Source organism: Eptesicus fuscus, chromosome 15 (genome assembly GCF_027574615.1).
Source record: "Eptesicus fuscus isolate TK198812 chromosome 15, DD_ASM_mEF_20220401, whole genome shotgun sequence".
Taxonomy (NCBI): Eukaryota; Metazoa; Chordata; class Mammalia; order Chiroptera; family Vespertilionidae; genus Eptesicus; species Eptesicus fuscus.
In genome coordinates, this window is record NC_072487.1 from 30,691,829 (window position 1) to 30,712,155 (window position 20,327).

Here is a 20,327-nt window from a genome sequence, read left to right on the forward strand (position 1 = left end):
TTAGTGGGAATGAGCTAATTAACAGCGACAAATGTTGCAAAGGGGTAAAAATTAATGCCTAAGAAATTGCTTGTTGGATTTTATAAGCAGGACATTGGTTTGTTGACCTTTGAGCTTATATTGTTCCTGATCTGAGAGGAAATACTTACAGCTTTTCACCATTGAGTACATTAGCTGTGGGCTTGTCATGCATGGACTTTGTTATGTTGAGAAACGTTCCTTCTATTCCCTATTTGTTAAGAGTTTTTTTTTTATCATGAATGGATATTGAATTTTGTCAAATGCCTTTTCTACATATATTGAGATGCTCATAAGATTTTTATTCTTCATTTAGTTAATGTGACGTATCATATTTATTGATTTGCCTATGTTGAACCATCCTGTATCCCAGAAATAAATCCCACCTGATCATGGTGTGTGATTTTTTTTGAATGTTGTATTGAATTCAGTTTGCTAATATTTGTTGAGTATTTTTGTATCTATGTTCATCAAGTGTATTGACCTGAAAATTGTTTTTTTCTTGTAATTGCCCTTGTTTGGCTTTGTTTCAGGGTAACGCTGGCCTCATAAAACAAGTTTGACAGTGTTCTCTCCTGCTGCCTCTTCTATTTTTTGGAAGAGTTACAGAAGGATTGGTATTAATTCCTTAAATGTTAGAATTTACCAGTGAGGCCATCTGGACCTGGATTTTCCTTTGTTGGGAGATTTTTGATTACCCCTGCTTTCTTTTGGTGGAATTTTTAGGCATTTCCAAGTACCATATCTCAAGGATTAGGAACACAGATATGGGAATCAGGTTTGAGTTCCAGCTGTGTGAACTTGGGTGAGCTAAACTCTCCAAGCCACAGATTCCTCATATGGAAAATGGAGGGTAATAATACCTGCCTGATAGGACTGTTGAAAAGAATACATGAAATTAAGCATGTAGAATATTTAATTTTTTAAAAATATATTTTATTGATTTTTTACAGAGAGGAAGGGAGAGGAATAGAGAGTTAGAAACATCGATGAGAGAGAAACATCGATCAGCTGCCTCCTGCACACCTCCTACTGGGGATGTGCCTGCAACCAAGGTACATGCCCTTGACCGGAATCGAACCTGGGACCCTTCAGTCCGTAGGCCGACGCTCTATCCGCTGAGCTAAACTGGTTAGGGTAAGCATGTAGAATATTTAGTACAGTGCCAGGCATGTCGTTAACACTTGGCAAATATTAACGATGATTATTATTTGTCTTGAAAATGTTAGGCCAGTGGTCAGCAAACTGCGGCTCGCAAGCCACATGCGGCTCGCGAGCCGCGGTTTGCCACTCTGTAGACTAATGAGTTTGCTGACCACTGCCTTAGGGAAAAACACTTAAAAAACATTTTAATAATGTACTAATGTCTTTAACCTGAAGTCAAACTTCTGGGTAAGGGTAATGCCTTACGCAGTGGTCGGCAAACTCATTAGTCAACAGAGCGGCAAACCGCAGTTTGCCGACCACTGTGTTAGGCCATCCCAGACTTGAGTTAGATTAATATTCTAGTACTCCTGGCCTTTCCTAGCTTTCAATGCCTGGTAAAGAATGTTGACACTGGAGCCAAATTGCTGTGCCACCTATTCGTTGTGTGATCTTGGGGGCAAGTTACTTGACCTTTTGTACCAGTTTCTCGTCTATAGTACTTGCTTCATGATGTTGATGAGATCAAATTAGTTAATATTTGTTAAGTGCTAAGAACAGTGCTTGTCACATAGTAACTGCTATGCAAACATTGTCAAGTAAATAAAAATGCATTTCCTCTGTGTTGTAGTTGCCGTCTTTAGTTCTGGGGAGACATGACATCCCATCCTCTTCTGTATGCACCCTGGCAGGGAGAAAACTCCTTACTCAGAGCCTGCAGTAATTAGGTGTTAGGTCAACACCTTAAAAGAAATTGGACCTTGTCCTGGACGTTTGGTTGGGCATCATCCCATGCACCACAACATTGGCAGTTTGATTCCCAGTCAGAGCACATGCCTGAGTTGCAGGCTTGATCCCCTCTAGGGGGCATGCAGGAGGCAGCCGCTCTCACAATGTTTCTCTCTCTCCTTCTCCCTTTCTCTAAAAATCAATAAAGAATATTTACAAAAAAACACACAGAAGAAATTGGACCTTTATTTGCCTTAGAGTGTCATCTCTATGACAGGTGATGTCCAAGAGTAGGGTAAGTGGCTGTCTGCCTGGAATGGTATAGGAGCAAACTTTTCAGTAGTGCCAGAAAAGCATACCCAGTATCCTGGCAGCCTGAGACTGCCTTGCTGTTTGTCCTGCTAATTTTCTCATTAACTGCAGAGGACATATTTTTCTAACTGGCCCCTCTTGAGCAGAGTCTTGAGGTTGTATGTGTTTAATGTAAAGCTGACACATTCTTGCCTGGCTAAATAAGAAATGGAGGGTTAGTTGGTAAACCCTGGGAATTAAAGCCAGTCTGGCATTCTGGTAAGACAAAAGCAAGTGTTGGGGCAGGATCAGCCACTGTCCCTCTGTTGCTAACCACTACTGCTTTTATTCATAACAAAACTATGAATGTGTTATTTTCTCTGACATCTATCAGACCCACCGAGTTTCCTAAAGACCTGAACATTTCATTGTCCTTCGATTCCAATCGGAGAACCTTTCCCCCGCGCCCCCCCCCCCCCGCCCAAGTCCTCAGCTCTGATGAAGTTTTTTCTGGCTGCTTCTTATTCTTGCCAAGCTAAACTGATGACTTTGAAACACAACACGAGGACCCCTTAAATGAAAGTCACATTCATTTAGTGATCCAGGTCATCTCTAAAAGGTGCATGTCTTCAGGATTTGTGAAGGTGTGTCCATAAAGGGAAGCACCTGTGCAATGACGGAGTGGTGCCTTTTCTCCTGCGACTACCCTCCGGGGACTACTCGATTCACTTCCATCAGTCTTATCCTCACCTTGGAAAAGGCATCTTTCCACAGGGTCTGGACAAAATAAAGTAGATCCTGGCTAATGACTCATTTTTTCCCCTTGGCAACCGGACCTTTGATTCTGAAACACCCAGGTAATACAACTCCTCAAATGCCCTGAAGTGAGGGACGACGATGTGACATTCTCATAACCTTGCTGATAGAACAGCAGCTACCAGATTCTATGGTCTGCAAATGGTGTGTGTATGTGTGTGCTGGGACCCAGACACCACTCTTCAGGAGTTTGATTGATTCTGTATATTAGTTTCTAGTGTCTTTGGGTAATATCCTGGTTCTGCTCTCTTGAGGACATTTTTCTAGCTTCAGGCTGGTGAGGCCTTCTGGAAACAAACTTCTCTAGAAGAGGCCACAGCTTTCCTTTTTCCTTTTCTTCAACAGAATAACAAAAGGGGTGTTGATTTTATCTTGGCTTTGGGGGTTTACTAATAACTGTTCTGCATTTTGTAGTATCTTAAGATCGGCACACCAAGTGAGGATTTGTAGACAAGTGTCTCAGTGATCCCGGAGGGACCACCACCACATCACACGTGGCACTGGTTTTCCCAGCGAGGAGAAATGGACCGGTCAGCAGTTGTGAGATTGATCTGAATGCTTTCTTAGGACTTTTGGGGTGTTATTTAGCCTGGGCCACTGAGAAATGTCCCCAGTCATCTCCATTCATGGTCAATAACTTCATACACTTAATGTTCAGTCATCTAATTTGATACATGTGGATCAGTGTGTATTGTTCCCAAAGCTAATTTAACAAGGCTTGCTTCTTGTTTATATTATACAGCTTTCACTTAAAAAGTTAAGATTGCAGGGGAGAGAGACACATTTCCTACCACAGAGGGTATTTTAAAAACCGCATGTGGGGCCCACAGCATGGGGAAGACAGTCTCAGGAGACACCCAGTCTGACCTGGCAGAAATGAACTTCATGTCACAAATCTCAGAACTTAATAGAAAGGGTGCTATGTGAATACACAGCCCCGCCTCACACAACCCGATCTCAAACCTCTCTGTCGCAGGCCACAGACAAAAAATTGTGAATGCTTTTTGTCCAGTGCCCATGTGACACTTTTCAGGAGAGAATATTCCAAGTCTTACACTATTTATATCAAAATGTCCTGTTTCCCCTTCATAGAATGGGACTTGTTAATATATTAAGTCTCACTAGGTTGGATGCATTTTGCTTTAATAACTGAGACAGGTCTCAAAACACTGACTAGCAACCAAAGTTGCATCTCTATGGGTTGCCCATGTAAATGGGGAGTGAGGGTATAGAGATTTTGTGTGGTGTGGGGGGCACTAGCATTTATCAAACATGTGACAGGGTCTCTGCTAAATGAATTATATGCATTTTCTCATTTAACTTCAAGCAACCTCAAGGGGCAAGATTTATCACCATTTCACAGAAGATTAAACCAAGGCCTAGATTATTGGCAAGGGTCACAAAACGGTTAAGAGACCAGCTGCGTTCCTACTCATGGGTTCCTTGCTGGGCAGTTAGAGAATACAGAATATTCTGTTGCATAGAACTTTCTAGAATTCTGCCAAGGCTCTGCATGATCATTTCTTCTTTCTGTACCAGGAGGGAAGGTTCTTAAACACCTGCAAAGCCAACACTGTTGCTGGCCCACTGCGAATGAGAAGCCAAACACAGTTTCCTCATACTATTCTAAGGATGCTATAGTAACAGGCCTTGTACCCAGTGGGCTCACTAAGATTTTTTTGGGGAAAAAAAAAGTTATTTTCCAGAGCTAATAACACCTTTGCTCTGTTCATGAGTATACTTTGGGCAGATCAAAATCATATGGGGGTCCCTACCCAGGTTCACTAACTTTTCCAAACAGATCTCTCTTTAAGGAGTTGTGTTGTCGGGTATTTTATCCCATGATGCCAAAAGAGAAGACTATTCTGAATTAGTTTGGCCAGGCAGTGATAAGCATTTTTATGAGACATTCTCAGTGGGGCAGAGAGAGCTTTCCATTCCGTATTGTCTATCACTAACTAGTGGGGGCTGGAGGAACCCTGTAACGACTGAGGTTCCAGGCAGGACTGTGCCATTCCTTTGAAGAACTCTCTGAAGCCCAGCTGGTGTGGTTCAGTGGTTGAGTATCAACCTATGAACCAGAAGGTGGGTTCGATTCCCAGTGTGGGGTGTGTAGGAGGCAGACAATCAATGATTCTCTCTCATCATTGATGTGTCTATTTCTCTCCATCTCCCTTTCTCTCTGGAATCAATAAAAATATATTTTAGAAAAAAAAGAGCACTCTGAATACAGCCATTCGTCATTTATAGGAGCATTTCAGAGGTCAGGATCAGACCTTCAGTGAAACCAAGTCCCCATCAATATGGTGACTTTCCCCCATTACAGTAATTTCTAACCAAATTCTATTTTCCTTTTCATCTCCATCATCAAATATGGACAAGCTGTTCATAATGACACTGAATTTCAACCTTTTAATCCCCACTGATTAACATGAAGAATTAGATTACTTCCCCTCAGCCCTTACTTCTTCATTCTTGGCTATAAACAGAGTTTGGGAAATGACTATCTGTGTACAATCTGAATTAAATGACCATGTCTCCACCTTCCCACACCCAGCAGAGTGAGATAAAAGAACAGAGAAAGGTGGGGAAGAAAGAATGATGGAAATGTTTATTGAGACTGAAATGGAACATTGTTCTCTTTGATGAGTTGACAGCACAGTGTGTTAAGAGGTCAGTTACAAACGGACTCCAAAATAAGGATGACCTGCAGTTCATGAACAGCTCTGCAACTCTGGTGCCTCAAATCAGAGAAACCTGCCAAGGGGGTAGAACCATTCAGCCCAAGATAAATTACCGACTCAACTGCATTATATTTAGATCGACTTTCTATAAACAATTCCATTCTTTGCATTTAAAAACTCACATTGAATTACTGGGTCATATTTATGATATTTACGGGACAATTCAGTATCATTCTCCTGTAGTCTTCAGGTGCAGGTGGTCAATACTGAGCATGTATTCATGTCTCCATGCTCTTTGGCACAATTTCTGGTTTCTTAAATAGGAAAGCACAGGCTTAAACTGGCTACTCAATACTGCAGAAGCACAAGTATTTTGGATTTCAGTGTAAATACAAAAGTCATGTTAAGCATTATTTACAAATTGTGAGCTGAAGCACAGACTTTAATAAGATAACTTCATAAATTAGCAGGAGAATGGCAAATGATGGATTTTAAGGAGCAGGGCCAAGATCACTAGACTGCTAGTCGGTCAAAACAATCCTCCCTGGAGGAAGACCCAAGTGCCACACAAGTGCCACACAAGTGCCACACAAGAGAAGGATTTTCCTGAACCACTGATCCCAACGTCTCAGGTTGTGGGAGTTACTCTGCAAGAATCCAGGGAAGGGATAGTGCTTTTCTGTGTAATGTGGCTTGTTCAACTTACCAAATTCGTATTGAAATACAAGTTATCTGGCAGCTTGCCACTGTTGCTTGGGCCCTGATGGGTACAAAAGGGCAAAGGACTATCATTTTTAAGTCTGTATTACTGACCTTGGAAGAATGAAGCCTTCCAGCTGGATAAAAACACATCCAGCCTTATGTGAGTGACACCTTTGAACATAATCTCACATACAGCTGCTATGACTCCCTCCGAGCAGGAGAATTTGGAAGTCGTAATGAATGGCTATGCCACCTCAGAGTATCACCACAACACATCTCTGCTTTGGGGCAGAAATGATCAAACAACATGATTTCTCAGTGTAGTGCTCCTGAGAGAGGAGTTCTGATAAGCCCCAGAGTAGGTCTGGATTGGAATCATAGTTAATATTCAAGTATTAGGAGAGCTCTTTATTTCACATTGACTGTTCCATTCTGATCTCTGTCTGGCAAATTATATGAAAATAATATATACATACATATATATATTTATCTAGTTCTACACTGAACACTGGGTTAATAGTTAACCAGTGTCCCAGTACAGTACATTGAAAAAAGGATCTACCTTCCCCACAAACGTGACACTCATCTTAAAACTGTTATTGCAGAACTGTGCTGATCTGTTTTCTTTCAAAGCAGTTTCTTTGAAATTGGCTGGGGATGAGTTCAAAATGGACAATTTGGCACATTAACCGGGAAAGGGGGATGGTTTGGATGCATTTTAATCTATAAAAAATGTGAGACATCAAAGGAAATCCATGCCAATAGAAAGCCTGAGTAAAAAACGTGTAGTCACTGACAGAATAGTTTTTTAAAAACCCAAAACACTGGTCTGTGCGTGAGAAAGCAATTGCGCTTTCACAGCTGTTACCTAATTCCAACAACTGCTATGTTCTATACTTCTAAACTTTGTCTCTTGTAGAATTTAAAAACTCCAGATAAGATAGCTTGCCTTTTCATCAATTTCCTTTTCTCTTACCCCACCCCCAAGTCCCAGAACATAGAGAGCCAAAGCTCCGAATCCAAATATAGAAAATAGTCTGGAGGTCTGTGTATCAGGTCAAATGTACAATTGGCCATTAGTGTTCTTCTTTTCCTTAATGTTTGAATTTGCTAAGAGCGGTCCTTCCTCATTCCCAGTCACCTGAAGCTAGGGCTCTAGAACTGTGAGGTCTGGGTGAATGAGATGGTGTCAGATCTGTCGATGGCAAAGCCTCCGTTGACATAGGACTTCTTGGCGTCTGAGTCTTCATTATCGAGTGCTGTGGTTTCCACAGCAAAGGGGTTCGTGAAGTTGACGTCAGATGCAACACTCATCTGCTCCAGCTCCTTCTTCGAGAGCTTCTCCACGATGCCCGTCCCAAAGGCGTCACCAAGGACATTCACCATGGTCCTGAACCGGTCCCTGGGGAAGGGAGAGGGTGAGTCAGACAGGAGGCCCAGATTTCATTTCCCTGCCCATTGGAGAGAAGAAAGGACTTGAAGTGTTGAGTTACGAGTCAAGCAAATGCAGAATGTGCTGTCCTCACGGCTGGCTGAGGCTCCTCTCCTCACAGGCCTGAAGCAGAAGTTGGTTCATAAAGGCACAGAATGAGCAAACCAGCTCCCCCAGGCCTGTGCTCCCAACAAGTCACAATGACTCCCCAAACTCCAGCACCGATTTACCTGAATTCCCTCTTTTCTTCCCAAAGAAATGGGAATAGTATTCACAGATTATTTTGGGAGAGTCAAAATTCTATTAGTCTTTCACCACTAACCTCTGTCTTGTGAACATTTCTGGGCTCTCTGGGCTAATCTGAGAGAACCTGGATGTTTTGTGGGTGGCCCATGGTCCCTGTGTGTGTCCAAGTGTTCCTGTGTTTGTGTGTCCCTGGCGTACTTGTGTCTTTACCACACTAAGTCACTCCATGAACAAGCCAGCAGGGATGCCACAGATCACAGGGTTAGAAAACACAGGTTTGCCTGGGAATGTCTTTCTCTTTGAGGCACCCCCAGCTAGTCTTTACTCCCAGACAGCCTGGAGAAGAGGCTGAAGGCAGGAAGCTGTGTAGAAAGAGAAGGCATCCTGGTGAGAGGATGCTTGAGCACTGTTGGTAGAAACTATGTACATGAATATTCTTATGAAAACTACACCCGCAGGACAGAAAAGGCCAACAGTGCTTACACATGTCCAATCTGGATGCCCTGCTGTTATACAGAACAAGGCTATGGGTTGAACTTGACCCTAGAATGGACCACGGATCAGACCGAACCTTTGACTTTTCTGGGTATCTTAGAGTGAAGGTCATCAATTCCAGGAAGAACCAGGGAAAGGAGAGATGTGAAAATCCACCAACACCATTAGAAAAATTGAAGCATTTGCCTCAGTGGTAGGGTACCTTTGCAAGAAAGGTGCCACCTCAGTAGGGCTTTGTAGAACCAAGCAGCCACATGGCACAGCTTCCCCGTGCAGGAGCTTCTGCCTTCAGGGACATGACTGTATCTTCACAACCACATGGAATGTTTCCCTTTCCTCATTCTCAGCTGCCACTTGCACACTACTCACCACTGGACTCCCCAGTAACCCTGGCTGGCTCTAAGGGAAGGCTCACTAAGGAGCTACACTTACTCCTGATGGCCAGGGGACAGAGACCTAGATGCCAGAAGACAAATGCACAATGTGGGTATCAACCAAAAGGCACGTTCTTAACCTTACCCTGAACATACCACAGATGCTCTGCTGTGTTCCTTGTGTGTGTGTGTGTGTGTGTGTGTGTGTGTGTGAGAGAGAGAGAGAGAGAGAGAGAGAGAGAGAGAGAATTATTGGTTGAGGCTTGAATGGTCTAACTCCATGGTCGGCAAACTGCGGCTTGCGAGCCACATGTGGCTCTTTGGCCCCTTGAGTGTGGCTCTTCCACAAAATACCACGGCCTGGGCGAGTCTATTTTGAAGAAGTGGCGTTAGAAGAAGTTTAAGTTTAAAAAATTTCGCTCTCAAAAGAAATTTCAATTGTTGTACTGTTGATATTTGGCTCTGTTGACTAATGAGTTTGCCGACCACTGGTCTAACTTATTCTAGTTATAACAATTAAGACTTGCCTTTTATTGAGCACATACTACCTTCCAGACACCGTTTTAGACACTCCTCCCATATTAGCTCACTCAGTCCTTACACCAACCCAATGAGACAGATGGAATCTTTTCCATCTTACAGATAATACAACAGGACCTCAGAGAGCTTAAGGAACTTAAGGTCAAAAGCCAGGAAGACACTGATCAGGGATTCAAACCCAAGTCAGTCTTATTGCAAAGCCGATGCTTGTGCCACTGCCCCTGATGGTCTGAAGCTGGGAAGATAGGCTGATTTTGAACCAGGTGGTCTGAACCTATGCTGCTGACCTAGGGCTGGGATAGGCCAGGGTGGCCTATGGGGTTTGGAATGTCTGGGGCCTTGCCTACCTTCTTCACCATGTTATTTTGTGTTTATCTTGTCCAATCCCCAAGGCTTTTAACCTTGAGCATTACCAGGTATAATGAGCTAGTAGAGATCATTGGCTTTTGAAAATCACTGCTTGAAGTTTATGAGGAGTTAATTTTTAACCACATTATCAGATGGCCTGGTCAGAGGGAAATGAAAGCAGCAACAGATGGCTCATTAGGCAATCTGAAGAGAGAACGACAGACTGCAGATTCTACAGCACGTTTATTCCAACTCACAGGAACCAGTCGACAGCGATGATCAGGGTGACATCCTCAGTGGGCAGGCCCACAGCACTCAGCACGATCACCATGGTCACCAGGCCAGCCTGGGGTACACCCGCAGCTCCGATGCTGGCAGCTGTGGCTGTGACACTGTAGCCAAAACACACCAGCACAAAAGGAGTTAGTTAGATACCCATTTCTTCCTTCAGGGCCCCTGGCCCGAAACAGTCCCCATGGCTGTTACTGCTGTGTCCCCAAATTGGCCAGTCAGAATCTGTTATCTACTGAGCACCAGCTCTGCCTTATTAAAGGGCTGTGGGAGACGGAGGGGAGTATTATCTTCCAGGGGAAACAGGGCAACCCACCCTAATGCAAGGACTGCATGAGGCACACCACGTGCAAGAGAGATATTCAAGAGGAAGGCAAGTGTTTACCAACTGGGATGGATGACTATCTACCCATCCATCCTGAACAAAGGACAAATGTCTCTCCACCTACTTTTTTTCTGTCTGCTCACCCATCAAGCATTTAATGAGAATCTAATATATGCCAGGTATTTATGTTGCCTTGAAGGATAGTAGAGGGATAGTGATATGGATAGATGGGCAAGGGCATTTTAGGTGAAGCTAAAACCTCAAGTGTTTAAGGAGGTTTTATTCACTTTCTCAGCATCATTAAGACTCTTGACATCTCTGGCAGATGCCCTTTAGGGCACTGACTTGAGAAATAGCCGACTCCTGACCAAGGTAGAAGCATTCATTACTGATGGCTCCTTTTTGCCAGTGGATGCACTTTGTACAAAAGGTCTGGAATTCAGGAGAGGCAGCCATGTGAACTTCGCTAAGTATTTAAAAAGATCCCTCTTGGGCAGATAAAATGTGGCACGAGGGATTTTTCCCTTTGGAATGTGCAGTTTTTCAGCAACTTCCTTAAATCTGGTCACGTTGGAGGAAACAGGGGCTCTCCTCCGGTCCTGAAAAAGTCCGTTGATTTGAGTCAGCTTGAAGGGGACACCCACGACATTTTTCTCGAGACATGTCCTTACTCTGGGCCAAGGCCTGAACTGCCTCCAGGATGTCGCTGAGTTGAAAGGTGAAGATGCAGAAACTGCCGATTTAGACTAGAAGAAACCCCGATTCTAGCCACAAATCCATATTCTTGTGAGTTCATAAAGCCTCAGAGTTCTTTTTTTTTCTTCTTTTTAAAAAATATAAATTCTTTATTGTTTAAAGTATTACATACATTTCCTTTTCTCCCCATTGACTTTTCCCCGTCCTGTTTTGCTATTCTTTTTTTTTTATTGATTAAGGTATCACATATTTGTCATCACCCCTCCCCCCCATTCCCTTCCCAAACCCCCCCCACACGCATGCTCCTCTCCCCCTGTTGTCCGTGATCACTGGATAAAGCCTCAGAGTTCTTACAAAGCTGATTCCAGTGCCCATTCATCTGCCCAGTATGGGTCACAGATAGTGTTTGAGGGTATGATTAAACTCAGAGTTCTTTGACAAGTAAGTTTTTTCTTAGTGGCTATGGCCACCCAATTTCTAGCAAGTTAGAGATTTCTGGTGCTGTCCCAATTACTCTCAAAGTTCTAGGCCTGTACAACCCTTTGGATCTGTTCTGACTTAAGTATTCTTTGTTAAATCCACGTTTATTTCAATGCTGGTTGAAAAAATTTAAACTGACTGCAATGATGGGTTTTCTTTGTCAGAAGTAGTAGGTGCCCATGCCCACTGCTCCTTCTTGGAACCCCCAACACATCACTGTTAACCATGGGGTCACTATTGTCTGAGGCTGGGCTTGAGACTCAAAATCCATTTAGTTAAAACTCTGCTCTTTGACCTTGACCTTACTTTACTGAACTTCAGCTATCTAACTGGCTTTCACCTGAAGTATAAATCTTCAGATAGGGAGAAAATTTTTACTAACAGCCTGTCCTTAGGCAAGTTACTTCTCTGAATCTGTTTGGCACCTGTAAGATGGAACTAATGTGTTTACTTTGTAGTGCTGCTGTGAAGATTCAATGAGGTAACACATTCAAGGCATCCAGCACAGCACCTGGATCTAGGAGACGCTTAAAAACTGATGCCACTTTCGCTACGTCAGCAGCTGCTGCTATTCCTTCTACTACCACTGCTGCTAGTATTATTACTACCACTACAGAAACCATTACCGCTGCTTTTTCCTCAAGCTCTTTCTGGGCCCCAAATTCTGTAATTATCTTTCATTATAAGAAACTGTATCCTACTTTTAATCAGTTACAACCTTTGATAAATGAATGTTATGAGAAAACCACAACAGGGTGTGTTTTGGGTAGATGGTACCTACATTTTCTGATGTCCAGTCCAAAATGGCCAGAGAAAGAGATAAACTACAGGTCCCCAAATCTCTTTAACCATCAACCACAGGAGCCACAACTGTAACTTGTCAAGTTTAACGTTTATTATTTCATTCTCTCCCAGGTAGGGCCAGAGAGGATTCTTTATTTTAAGTCAATGATTACCCTGGCCAGGCAGGGGTAATTGGCTTTGGGCCAGTATTAGCAGCCAAGTCTGATATAAGAATACCCCGGAGCAGGGAGAGAGATTTTTATGTGAATTGAGTATGTAGCCTCAAGGCCCAAAGTTTATTCCTCTAGCAGTTTTTTTTTAAGGTTACAAAGATCCAGGAAACGTATGACTGAGGCAGGGAGGGAAGTCATCACAAAGTGGCAAAGACACAAAAGAACTGGCATTTCATACAACCACTCCTCAGAAACCAGTTCAGTGCAGATGGGGTCCCACAGCCCAAGGTGATGGAGGTAGGGAAAGGCACTGGGGAGTCTAAAAGTAACAACTGGAACCACCGTGGCTGTGGATCAAGATTTCAATTTTAACATACTTGTTGCTGTTCAAACTACAGGACTTGATTCAAGCTCTTTCTGATTGAAAACATTTAAACTGACTGCAATGATGGGTTTTCTTTGTTAGAAGTAGTAGGTGCCCATGCCCACTGCCCCCTCTTGGAACCCCCAACACATCACTGTTAACCACGCGGTCACTATAGCCTGAGGCTCTTGAGCCACTAACATGGGCTCGTTAGCCACTAACACTTGACAGACCATGCAGCGTTCATGCAGTTGCCCAGCTGATACGCCAAACAGTCCAGTTTGCACTTGTCTTCGGTTAATTTCAAGCAAACTGCAATAAGTCCGTTATGACTTAGGGTTGGGGAAGATTTAAAAATGTACTGTATTAGAACACTGTCAGAATTTATTGTTTGCCTGGAACTTACGCCTATACCCAGTGCTAGGGAGGAAAGAATGAATTAACTCTGAAATGTTCAGGTTCAGCCTCGAGTAGGCGCAAGAACTCAGCTTAGTCTCAAACTCCCACTCTAAAGTCTCCGACTAATCATAATCCACTCTTCAAAGCAGCGCTGACCAGTAGGAGTTTCTACAAGGACAGCACCTATTTCTACAATGATAGAACCTTCTCTGTCTGCTTCATCCAATCCGTATGAGTAGCTAATAGTACTATATTGAGAAGTGCTGTTCCAGAGAAACAGCTCTGGCAAAATTCACTAAGGGCATTTTCACCACCTACTTGAGTAGACAATTTCAGTCTTCATTTGACTAGGATTCTCTGCAGTATTTGACTCCACGGGCCATTTAATCTTTGAAAATCTCTCTTCTCTGGGTGCCCATGATACCATGGTTTCAGGGCTCTCTTCCCATCTTTCTTTCCTTCTCATTCTTCCTCTTGGGTTCTTCCCTCCCTGCCTCTAACATTAGGATTTTCTAGGGCTCAGTCCTTAGCTCTTTTCTCTTCCCTATGGACTCTCCTTATGCAATGTCATCCATTTCGAACATTTACTGAAGGCTCACTACCATTGGCATCATTCTAAGCATTTTATATGCATCGTCTGACTTAATGATCACTACTTGTACAAAATGTAGATACTATTATTATCCTCATTTTATGGGTGAGAAACAGAAGCTTAGAGGATGCAATCAGCTTGGCCAAGGTTACAGCTAATCATGGTAAAGCTCAGATTCAAACTCAGATAATTAACTCCCTATCAAGCTGGGGACCCTGGCTTCTGTATCTACAGTGAAGAGCTGGCATCTGTATCTACATTTCTTTCACTGCATACTTCTACCTGGGTGTCCTAAAGGCATTTCAAATTCAATATGTCTAAAAGTATAAACTCTATCTTCCTATCTAGACTTGCTTCTCCTACACTAGTTCCTGTTCTGGTAAGCACCATCCACCAATCCAGAAACACCCACCAATCCTGGGGGTCATCCTATCTGTCCCCTGTCCCTCACTCCAAATCTAACTGATGCCTCTTTCACTATCTCTTCTCCATCCCTCATGTCAGTGCCCTGATGTGGGCCTTTTCATACCGTACCTGGATCTGTAATAGTCTCCTAACTGGTCTTCCAGCTATGGTTCCTGCTCCCATCCAGTTGCCTTTCTAAAATGAAAATCTGTCCATGGTATGAAAAATTGTCGAAGACCTTTCCATGAGCTCCCCATACAAAGCTTTCATGACATGATCCCTGACTCCTCATTTCTTTATGTCCTCAACATCACACTCATACAAAATAATCTGTACTTGCTATTCCTTTTATCTAAAATGCTCTTAGTTTCCTTCTTTCCTATGAAATTCTTATTCCTTTTCTAAGACTTAGCTAAACTTTCTCCAGGAAGCCTTTCCTCACCTTCCCAGGTAGAGCCAACTTTTCCTTCCTTGGTGTCTTCGATGCCTCCCATTCAAACTTCTACTATAGCCCTTATCACACCTCTCAGCATTTATTTAGATATGTGTATCCCTTATCTACCTACTGGGAACCCCTTGAAAGCAGAGACTGGCCCTTGTTCAATCTTGAATCCTTGGTACCTACTCAGTGCCTAGGACCCAGTGAGGCACTGAACTGAGAGCAGAACGATGCTTTTGGCTTATCCAGACCTTGAAGCAGAAATCTTGTGCAGTACGATCCCACTGCTTGTAACAGAGTTGTGCTTAGTCTTGGGAACAGACTTTGTAGACCAAGAAAATCAAACCAACCCCTGGACCACTCTTGATCTCCCCTCACAGACGACTTTTACTAGAGGCAATTCCAGTAATGGAGATGAGAATGAATGTGACACCATGCCCCCACCTGATAGTGATGATCTGCCCAATGCTCAAGTCCATGTCATTCAGCTGTGCAATGAACACAGCTGCTACTGCTTCGTAGAGTGCAGTCCCGTCCATGTTGATTGTAGCACCAACGGGTAACACGAATCTAGTGATCCTTTTGTCCACCTGGTTGTTTTCTTCAGCACAGCGGAAAGTGACAGGCAGGGTTGCTGAACTGTGTGATAAAAAGACAAAGGACTTACGGTTTAGAAATGCTGGTCCTCAGTCCCTGCCTGAAGAAGAGACACCTCCATTCCAAAAACTAACCAGGAGCCCAAAGCACGCTGGCACCTTTGACAGGTTCAGGAATCAGAAGGTGCTATGGTTGCCACTGCTCCAAGTCACAACATAATCCCTTCCTGGGCTGCAGGCTGTGCCAAGAGGGCCGGAAATATCTCACAGGGTGAAGAACTACATTCAAGGACGTGGGTAGAGACTATGGAGATAATTTCTTTCTTTATTTTTTTAATTGATCTCAGAGAGAGAGGGAGAGAAACCAATTGGTTGCTTCCTGCATGTGCTCCAACTGGTGATCGAACCCACCACCTAGTTATGTGCCCTGACTGGGAATCGAACCACCACCATTTGATGAATGGACTGATACTCCAACCAACTGAGCCACACTGGCTGGGGCAATCATTTCTTGAATTAAAGCAGCTACAAAAACTATAAGCTGCAGATACTGCTTCATCAAGTGAGGCGAGGGTTGATAAAAGCTTGGTTCAGAGACTTCCTCTAGACACCCCTCTTCTATTTACCTGGAAGAGATCATAAGAGCCGTCAGGAGAGCCTGGGCCATCCCCATGGCAAACCGGAAAGGGTTCTTTCTTACCACAATGAAATATATCAGTGGGAGAATTACAATGGAGTGGATTGCAAGCCTGTAAATGAGAAAAGAACAGGTTCATGGATGATACCACCTCTTTATATTAATCCTTTTTTCAAACAGCTTTTTTATTCACAATGTCATTCAACTTGCATATTGACCTAATGAGAAAATGAGAAGTAGGGCAGGAATATGTCTCCAGTCCACATATGAGGATGAGGAGATTCATTCAGCAAATGAAGTATCTTATCAAAGTTACTGGCACAGCCAGTTGCTGAATGCACATTCCAGGGCTCACAGAACAATTACATCATGCTTCCAAGCCCTGATCGTGCTGTTCCGGCTAAATGTGCTAAAATGCTTTCACTTCCTTCTGCTGCTGAATTCTCGCTCCTCCTCTAAGACTCAGTAAGACTTCCCTCTCCTTCAGGAAGCCTTCCCTCAACTTCCCAGCTCCTGCTGACCCCTCCCTCCTTGGTGACTCTGTGGCCCCCTCCCAAACCTCTATTATAGCCCTTCACAGTCCCAGCCACTCTGCTCCCGGGGCCTCACCACTGTTTTGTTGGATGGTGCCCACTGTCTAAGAGGGAAGTGCGGATTGCGATGAGCAGGAGGAAGCCCTTGCTCTTCCATTTTCATACTTTAGACCGACTCTCTTTGTTATTCCTGTCTTCCAAAACTATTCCTTGTTCCACATGGAAATATATGGGTTACACAAAACAGGGCGCTTCAGAAAGGAGACTGATTCAGCAGATGCCATATATGTGGCAGCTTAGAGTTTAAAGATATGCGAAGCTGAAATAGTAAGAAGTAGTCATTGAAAATGCAGCTTCTGGGGGGTGGGGGTGGGGGTGGAAAGAGGGTCTCCTGGATAGAGAGCTTGTGGCTAAGAACTCTGAGGAACTGACTTCGTTTACTCTTAGGAACCTAGGTAGGATAAGAGAACAGAAACCAGCAGAACCCCGTTATGAAGTGGCTCAGCATAATAAGCCGCCGTCCCGTCACTGCCTGGACACGGCCTCTAGTAAGGTAGATGATCCCGTGTCCTTTTGCACCAGGCCCTGGGATTTGACTGACCCTCACACTGTAGGAATCCAGGCTGCGTCTCTATTAGCCATCAGGGCTATGCTCTCGGTAAACACAGATTGAGTACCCAATGCTATGCAGTGGAAACTCCCCAGTACAATCGAGTTCCAGTAGGCAAGCTGATTGTTCAAGTGGGTATTTGGGGGCGTTGACCAGTGGGAGTCAAATTGATGATGTTTACTCATTCCTATGGTCCATATTTCAAGGCACATGTGATGTATCCCACCCCCGGCTAGATATCTGGGAGCACCATTTATCATCGATTCCCCTCAAGGAACCAATAACTGGACTGTAATAAGTATGCAAATGACCTGCCTCCTGCTGCCTTCCTGCTTTACACAATTCCTTCTAGCATGAAGATTTCCCCCGCACCCTGTCTGGCCCTGTGAGGAGGCAGGGGGTGACAGTGGTCACCAGCCCCACCAACAGGGTCTGGAACCGACCAGCCATCCTGCTCCTACTTGCTCGAGTCTGATTCTATTTAGGCCTAATTTCTTTCAGGCCCAGGGTACATGGGGTTATTCTTACTGGCTTGGTTAGTTTATATCCTTGAGGAAGTGAAGGCCAGGAGACAGCCAAGATTGGCTACCAGTGGGCTTTAAAAAAACTATGTGAATACAACTAATAAAGGTAGTGTCAAAGCCTGGTCCAGGCTGTTCTGCCAAGATCTGGCACTGAGCACAGTGCGAACCACCTCCAGTACAGCTGTTAAAGGGCAGTCCCCCCCCCCCCCCACACCCGGCTCTCTTATCGCTGAACCCCATTTCCCCCTGCATGTGGGAGAGAAGCCAATGTTAACCCTCTGAAACCCAGACTCTCATGAGCTCAAGTGAGGTTTCTTCTCTTGGGTCTGACATACCCAGTCAGGACGGTGACCATGTAAAGGCCCAGCTTGCGGAATATGTCCCAGTCTTCAACTTCTATGATCTTTCCGGCAATCAGGAATAAAATACCGATCGGCATGTAACTAGGAAGTAAGCACAACAAAGTCAGCAGGCGTTTTCTCAGGGTGGGATTGTTGGGGAAGAAACAAGCCGTGGCCTGCACCTCGGCTCTGCACCCGCCCTCAGCTGGGAGGAGCCCAGGGTGCACAACGAAGCGAAGGTCTCAGTTTCATCTCAGTCCCAGGCTCGGGGGAGTGGGGGGGGACCACACTGGCTCCAGGTTTCAACACCTGTGTGTACCTTAAATTCTACCCACCTAAGCTACTGTAATGGGACACACGTGGCAAGAAGCTATGGTTATTGTATACCTGAAACCTATATAATTTTATTAACCAATGCCACCCCAATACATTCAGTAAAATAAATACATAAAAAGGTGTGACTAAACTACTGCATATCCCACTCCTTGTTCCCAGTACATATAGATTCTACCGACTGTTACCTCTAAGATCTCATTTTAGTTTGATCCTCCAAATATGGTCACTCGGCTCTTTCTAGCATGGTCACCTTGTTTCCCAGGTTGAAGTATCAGCAAAGAGCAATAGAGCTGGTAGTGGAAGTGGTCATAATAGCTGTCTGTGGAGCTCTCATTACAGGTCTTGTGTTGGCTTAAGTATTTTACATGCATCAATTCAATTAGTGTGCTTCTCCCAATCCTAGTGGGAGATTTTATTACCCTTTTTTATAGATAATGAAGCTGAGGTGCAGTGGGATTAAGTGACTGAAATAACTGAACCCTTTACATCACTGTCAATGTCTATAATTTGGGGTACATAATGTTAAACCAACTCAAGATGAGGTAAGTGGGACAGAGGTCTCTGAGGAAAGGGGGACTTTTCAGCATCTCCAAGACAGGGCAGGTACTCAGGCAGCTTTCATTTGGATGGGTTAGTGCTCGTGCTATACCTGCTGTAAGTATCTGGAATATCACTTCTGTGTGGGGCCTGCTAAGGAAAGCACTTTGTGTTTTGATGTGCAGGGAAGCCCTTCAAATCATGCCTTTAGGAGCTACCTCTTACATGAATGCTAGTTGGGTACAAGATGATCAAGGGCTTTGGCAGTAAACACAATGGCTGATATCTAGACTCTCGTTAGTGAACAAAAAAGTAACATGTGTCATGATTCAATACTCTTGTTAGTGTCTTGGTATTCAGGGTTCCCCTTTCTAAGGTGAGTCAGCTGAGAAACATAAGACTCCTGGTTCTAATTCTGAGGGGACAGTTCTAATTCAGGGGAACAAGATGGCATTAACGAGCATTTGCTCACCACATAATGATCTGAATGATTTTCATGGTTGCATCAGTCAGAGCATTGAAGAAATCCACCAGAATCTGTCCCTTTTCTCCCATTTTTCCAATGACAAGTCCAAAGACAAGGCAAAAGACAATCAAGCCGAGGACATTGATGCCATCTGAATACATGCCTTCGACTTTGTATTCCTTTGTTTCATTCTGTGAATCGAAACCAAGAAAATATATTGATGCGTGATTATAATCTTGTTAGACTGCACAGACATTGAAATAAGAAGATACAATAGCCAAACATAATAAACTAGTGATCTACCAGTGAGAGTCAACAATACTTTGGGAAATATAACTAAAAATACAAAAAACAAAACCCACCTATGCATGTATCACATTTTTATTGCCCCCACCTTTAGCCATTGAAGTTTAAAGTGTTTTTTTCTCCTCTTTCTCTCTACAAATCCATATTTGAATATTTCTTTTGAAGATTTCTTATTATAGGATGTTTTACATTTTTTTACTTTATTTAAAATTTTTTTTTATTGTTTAAAGTATTACATATGTCTCCTTTCCCCCCGTTGTGTTTTACATTTTTAGTAAGAACTTCAGAATCAAGGCACTTTTCATGGTTATTTTAATTATTCACTATATTTGGAGGCTATATAAAAATAATAGAAATTAGTAATGCAGGAAACAGAAAATATTGACCAGTGTAGACATTTTTAGGGCATTTACTGGTTTATCCTGATAATGAAGCATGAGAACATTCTTGCCCATTAAGCATCAAAAGGTCACTGGTTCGAATCCTGCTCAGGGCACATGTCCGGGTTATGGGTTCGATCCCCAGTAGGAGCATGCAGGAGGCAGCCAATAGATATTTCTCTCACATAGATGTTTTTCTCTCCCTCTCCCTTCCTCTCTAACATAAATAAAAACATATTTAAAAAAAGAACATTCTTTACTGCCTCTAATTTTGAATGACCAACAGGATTTTGGAA

At 43.5% G+C, this 20,327-nt stretch overlaps 1 protein-coding gene across 2 annotated transcripts in view; it reads right to left on the bottom strand.

Annotated features, from left to right (window-relative positions):
* Positions 1-5,586: 5,586 nt before the first annotated feature.
* SLC1A1 (solute carrier family 1 member 1) overlaps positions 5,587-20,327 on the bottom strand; it is a 64,101-nt gene continuing 49,360 nt past the window's right edge. For both annotated transcript variants that reach the window (XM_054727214.1, XM_008144983.3), the window contains 6 exons: positions 19,352-19,536; positions 18,001-18,108; positions 15,988-16,110; positions 15,210-15,404; positions 10,076-10,210; positions 5,587-7,785 (listed from right to left, as the gene is read on the bottom strand). In XM_054727214.1, the coding sequence (XP_054583189.1) occupies positions 7,539-7,785; positions 10,076-10,210; positions 15,210-15,404; positions 15,988-16,110; positions 18,001-18,108; positions 19,352-19,536 (993 nt within the window). In that variant the 3' untranslated portion in view covers positions 5,587-7,538. The remainder of the gene's footprint in view (positions 7,786-10,075; positions 10,211-15,209; positions 15,405-15,987; positions 16,111-18,000; positions 18,109-19,351; positions 19,537-20,327) is intronic.